Below are 6,575 nucleotides of genomic sequence, written 5' to 3'. Positions count from 1 at the left end.
AATACATGTATATTTTGTGTATATATATTTTATATATACATAACAAATATATATATATATATATATATATATATATATATCAATTGATTTTTCAATTAAAATCCAAATTTCCAACCGATGTCCGTTGGAATTTTTTTTTTTTAAATTTTCAAAAAAATTTCCAACCGGCATCCGTTGGAATTCGGTTGGAAATTGTTTTAAAAAAATTTCCAAAAAAATTTCCAACCGGCATCCGTTGGAATTGTTTTCTAACAAACATCCGTTGGAACTCCGTTAAAAATTTACAACCGATTTTTCCAACGTTAATCCGTTGAAAATTTCCAACGGATATCCGTTGGAAATACCGTTGGAAATTTCCAACCTAATTTTTCAATTGAATACGTTGAAAATTCCGTTAAAAATTTCCAACGGGTGTTTCTAACGGGTATCCGTTGGAAATTTTCAACGGAATTTTAACGGAGATCGTCGTTGAAACGCCGTTGAAAACCATTGAAAATCCGTTGGAAATTTTCCAACGGACAAATCCGTTGGAATTTGCGGATTTTTTTGTAGTGCAAGTAACGAACTGGTAGGGTGCCCTCTGTTATACCCGAAATGTCCAACAATTCCCTCTTACAATTCTCTGAGACAGGACTTATGTAAATGTCTGATTTGACCGAGTTAATTCGCAGGCCCGACATACCACCGAACTCCTTAATCACCTTCATTATTTCTTGAACCGAAGAAGGGTCTGCCTTGCTAAATATCATCACATCATCTGCAAATATCAGATGAGTGATTTGAGGATTCCGACATTTTGGGTGCAACATGATTCTGTTATGTCTGGCCGAGTTTTATCAAAAATACCCCTATTATGCTATAAAGACTTCACAGCATACCCCTCCAAAAATAAAAAAAAAACTACTTCAAAACATACCTTTATAATTATGTTATTCCCAAAATACCCATTGGTGTGGGCCCCAATGATAAAAACACTAATGAGAAGAGAGAGAAAAAAACAGTTTTCGATTTCCTAGAAAAAAATTAAAATTTTTTAAAATTTTTAAAACTCCCTCCATCACAAAAAAATAAATATTTTCGCGTGAATTTTAAAAATTTTCGGTGTGACCAGTGTGACTAGTGTGACCAAGTGACTAGTGTGACCAGTGTGACCAATATGACTAGTGTGACCAAAACTAAAATTTGAACGGTGTGACCATTGTGACCAATGTGACTAGTGTGACCAGTGTGACCAATGTGACTAGTGTGACCAGTGTGACCAATGTGACTAGTGTGACCAGTGTGACCAATATGACTAGTGTGACCAAAACTAAATTTTGAACGGTGTGACCAAGGTGACTAGTGTGACCAGTGTGATCAAAATTAAATTTTAAACGGTGTAACCAATGTGACGTACCTTTGTTTTTGTTGTCAATCCGTTCCATTATCGCTCCGAACATTTATTTGAAATTAAATATGCGCCTCTTGCATATTCTTCGACAGATTTGCTATGCATCTATCTCATTTTCATAGAAAAACCACACGATTCACTCTAACAATCATAAAACTCAAACTCAAAACACAAAGTTTATGCATCGAACCAATCTCTTGTATTAATGAACTTACCTTCAGTTCTTGTCATTTGTTCTGTCTTAGACCGACTCAAGAAGAAGATATGAGGTCGTCGGTGAAGATATGCTCAACGAAATAACCATTTTTCGTTTGTTTTTCTATGTATAAAAAATGAAATGAGAAGGGAGAAAATGGAAGAGTTGAGAGAAAGATAAGAGTTGAGAGAGAAAGTTAAGAAAGAAATGAAGAGTTGTCAAAGAATGAAAACGAGAGAGATGAATTCAAAATGAAGAGAGGAGTATCACGTTACTTTTGTGAGAGGGTTAATTATGTCTTTTGTTCCTTTTATTTTTTTCCAACATTTTAGGGTTTTGAAGGGTATACCATGAAATCTTTGTAGCAAAGTAAGGGTATTTTTACTATATTGCCTATTCAATTTGGGTTTGGTTTAGAAATTATTCCATTCCATTTTTTCGATTTTATAAAAATATATATCAATCGGTTATTATTTTATATTCGTTTTGATTCAGTTTCAGATTCGGTTTCTATTTTTATTAAGAAATTTTCGGTGTTTTGAGTTTTTTTAAAATTTGGTTTGATTTGGTTTGGTTCGGTTCTGAAAAATTCAATTTTTATTCGAAAATTTTGGATGATTTGGTTCAAGAACAGTAATATTTTTTTTTTGATTTGATATGGTTTGGTTTTGATGAACCGTATCGAAATGTTCACCCCTAAAATATATAATCCAGAGTTTAGCTCAGGACGAACTAACCACCCATAATTCCGATTTGGATTTATTTATTTGTGATTTTGGTTTTTTATTAATAAAAATAGACATTCACTTCGGTAGAGATTTTGGTTCGGATACTTTTTATTTGATTGTACCAAAAATAATATTTATTTTTATAATTAATCGTGATTTATATTTGATTTTTTGTTTATTTTTATATCTGCTTGAATAATTATATCTTAGGAAATTGTATCCAAATTAATTTAAAATTGAATTCAATTGGAATACAATATTGCGATGATATATTGACCGATCAAATTACATATATTGAAATCCAAATGTTGACAATGTGGAATGAATAATTGGATCGTAAATTGCCGTATGAGGTCACTGTACCATATTCTAGAAGAATGAAACGACTCATAGGGAAAAAAAAGGAGGAAAAGAAAGTTTCAAAGCTAAGAAAATTCTACAGATTTGGATATCAACAGAGCGCAAATTAATTAATTTGGGGCAATGAAGACGTGAACATTCGCATGTGAGGGATTTGATTGGTTTTGACAAATATCCTCAAAGGCATGTGCCCCTTATGATTCCTTAAATTCTTTTATTCGCTGTAATTAATCTCCCTTTAATTATATTTATCTCTTCATTCCTCTGCAATAATATAATAAAATTTTTAAATAAATAATTTCGCATTTGCTCCTTCTTCCAGCTGTTCTCTCTATATATATATCCTTTTCTAACTTTTTTGTATTATTTTTTTTATCTCAATGTAATGATTTCATAAGAAAAGAAGTGTCAGAGTTATGTATAATTCAGTTTTTTTTTTATAATTCGCAATTTCACGGAGACTTCGACTTCGACCGATTACATCTCTCAAATCCAAAAATAATTTTCATACTATAATTAAATTGTACACCTCCTCATGGTCTCGGTTTCTCTTTTGCTTTCTTACCAAGACAACTCTAGTAGCTTCAGCTTAAGCATAATCCATGAAATTATTATTATTATTATTAAAATAAATCCAAACAAATTGAATTTGGCTATATTTCTTAAAAGACATTTTAGACAAGACTAAAGACAGCCAAAACTTTTACTATAGATTTTTTTTTGGATAACTGAATATCTTAAATCAAAACTCAAACTAATCTCAAAAAATAGAGGAAACTCAGATGAATGTCCGAATTTGGAGACTAGATAGACTTTTACTATAGTTTTTTTTTTGTTGATAATTGAGTATTCTAAATCAAAACTCAAATTAATCCCAAGAGATAAGAAAACTTGGGTGAATGCCCGAATTCGGAGACTAGATAGACTTTTACCATAGATATTGCATTAACTTGCTAGCCGATGTGAATTTTATCCGACATGTGGAATAGAAAACAAGGCCAACTGAAGATATTGAAAACAGGCAAAACATAATATCCTCATGAAAACATGCATCTGAAATTTTTACAAGAACATTTTATTAAATAAGCTAACTATTCACCCCACATTGATTAACATGAATTAATCGTAAAAGATAGTAATAATAATATATAAATTCAAAATTTTCAAAGTTCCCATCACCATGAATTTTGGATACTATGAAGGTCTTTGCTTCATATTGTTGATATATATATATATATATATATATTATCAGAGAAAAAAAGGAAATTAATTGCGGTGTGATCCTACAGTTGAATTAACCGTGTGTATCAATATCGACAAAAACATTACAGTTCTTCTGTTCTTTTTGAATCAAACCAAGAACAAAGACAAGATCTTTCAAAGAATGGTTAAGATCACTAATAAAGACAAGTATACGTGTGTGTATATGCATGTGTGTATGTATGCATGTGTGATGATAGAAAACACACGCATTGTCCTTCACAAGAGGCTACCTTCTTCTTCTCCTCGCTGCATTGCTCGATCCAACATCGCCATTGTTACTCTGCGTGTGGAACTTGGAGAGAAGATCATGAAGATCCATGTAATGGGCCGAAGGGTCACTCGATTTGAGGAGATGAATCAAATGCATGAAAACATCGACATCGCAAGCGATCCTCAACGCGCCGTCGTACGAGAATCCGAACTCTTCTTCCGACAAACGAAGCATTTCCTCGAACAAAGGGTGGTTCAAGAAGTTGGCTTCCATCTCTAACTTGCATTGCGTCTCTCTGTCGTTCCCGACATAAACACGAACTCTACCTTCTTCGGGTAATGTCTTTGCATTTCCTTCACCGAAGCTCTTGGATCCGCAGCATATCAACTTCTTCATCGCGCCTCTCATGGTTCTGATGATCCGGGTCGGATTTTTTTCCCCTATTTTTTTTACGGGTCGGATTCAAAATTCTCTTTTCTGTCGTTCTTGTTTGTGATTTTTTGGATTTTCGATGGTGAGAATCTTGGTGAAGGCTGGGGTATATATATACATACGTATGTGTGCGTATGTGTATGAGAGAGAGAGAGAGCTTACGTAGCGAGGAAGAAGGAAGTGAGAGAAGGGTGGTGAAGCCGCGGAGAGTCGGTTCCTATGTCGGACCGGTTTTAACTATACCGGCTTAGAGACTGAGCGGGATTTATTAGTTCGGTAGAACAACCAAACTAAACCGGCCGGTGGTTTAGTTCTTGGGTTTCGGATTTATATTACTAACTTACTATATCCCAAATGGAAAATTGAATAAAAAAACATTTCGTATTTGACAAATAAATATCTAAACTAAATTTTTTATAAAAAAAACCTTAACTATAATATTTTGTCTAAAAAAAATCTTAAAATCTTAAATTTTGACCAAAAAAACTTAGTTTGGTGATGTGGTTTACTGATTTACACACGGATTACAAATGTGATTATGTGGCGTTTGACCCGCCAATGTGGCTAGTATACAGGAGACCACACCTATAAAAATAAAAATAATCAAAAAATGAAAATAAATACATCCATACATACATGTATACATACACCAACATAATTGTTATACATATACACACACACACCAACATAATTGTTGAGCTCGTATATTTACAACAATTGTTTTAAGCTTTCAAAAATAATTTGGTATAAAGCATACTTACTAATATGATACAAAATATATTTATGCATGATTTTTGACAATGAAAATAATATAGATAAATTTTGAAAAGATAAAAAATTGTAAAGCATTTATACTATAATATTTTAATTTCTACTTAGGACGAAGATAAATCGAAACCCTTTTAGACCAAGATGTGCATGACATACTCTATTTGTATGTATACTCTTATAAATATCCAAAAATTTACCTTGTCAACATTTTCATAAGTAATCATCACGAATCTATGATCTAAAACGCATGTAATTAATAGTTATGCTGTTTTATTATAATATAATAACTAATGATCCGTTTCCAAGAAGTAATGTGTTGGTTATTATAAAGTGAAACCTATAATTAGTTTTAGTTCCAAACACTCTTATTTGGCCGAGTTTGAGTTCGAATTTAGCTTAACCGGTCGAACCGGTTTACGTATACCAACGGTTATTGAGCCGAGCCGATGAGAGATCAAAGCATTTGGAGCCGAAGAGAGGAAGCAGGCAGATAGGGATGGAGGTGACCCGAAATGCTTTGCAATAATTGTACACTTGTACTTTCTCCATTTAATTAATTAATTAATTTGCTACGTATTTCATAAACGAGTAAATGGATTTATAATTATTAAATAATTATCATCATACCAAATTTAAGAATAAACAATAAAATGTATATCCCAACTCGTTTTGGAAATTTTTTTTGATTATATATTATTAGAGATAGCTGGAACATCAAATGTGTATATTTTAATAATGAGAGATTAATCATAGAGAAAGAATTTCATTTGAAATTTGATAAAGTGTTACGTGTCATGATCATTAATTGGACCGAGTTTCATAAAATAAAGATTTCATGGTACGATCGATGTACTAATTAGTAAGTAGTTTTCACTTGTATCACTAAGGTGTGCTAATATAATATAATTATCTTCTAAAATTCTTTTCCATCTTTCCAAAAATGTACTTCAATATGTCACCAATTGTTTTTATAATACTATAAATTTAGCGTATTTATTTTAAGATCACTCAAAAATTCATTTTTTAAGCCTAAAACTTGCGACGCAACAGCTAGCATACATAATCATTATATCGATAAATTTGATATTAAGAAAATTACATGTGTGTGTATATATAAGAGATAAATGTTGGGTTTTAATTATTTTTTGGGTCATTTTTATTTTAAAACTATATTAATCCATTTTTATTAAATTAAGTTTGATCAAATATAGAGGAAAAAAATAA

The 6,575-nt window shown here is 31.7% G+C and overlaps 1 protein-coding gene across 1 annotated transcript; it reads right to left on the bottom strand.

The window, feature by feature from the left end:
* Window positions 1-4,088: 4,088 nt before the first annotated feature.
* Window positions 4,089-4,598, bottom strand: LOC104825210 (auxin-responsive protein SAUR15-like). The gene has a single exon (XM_010557492.1). The coding sequence runs from the start codon at window positions 4,554-4,556 to the stop codon at window positions 4,164-4,166; it is 393 nt and encodes a 130-aa protein (XP_010555794.1). The 5' UTR covers window positions 4,557-4,598; the 3' UTR covers window positions 4,089-4,163.
* Between the last annotated feature and the right edge of the window lie 1,977 nt (window positions 4,599-6,575).

This window comes from Tarenaya hassleriana, unplaced genomic scaffold (assembly GCF_000463585.1).
Source record: "Tarenaya hassleriana unplaced genomic scaffold, ASM46358v1 Cleome427, whole genome shotgun sequence".
Lineage (NCBI taxonomy): Eukaryota > Viridiplantae > Streptophyta > Magnoliopsida > Brassicales > Cleomaceae > Tarenaya > Tarenaya hassleriana.
This window is presented reverse-complemented; position numbering and strand designations above follow the sequence as displayed.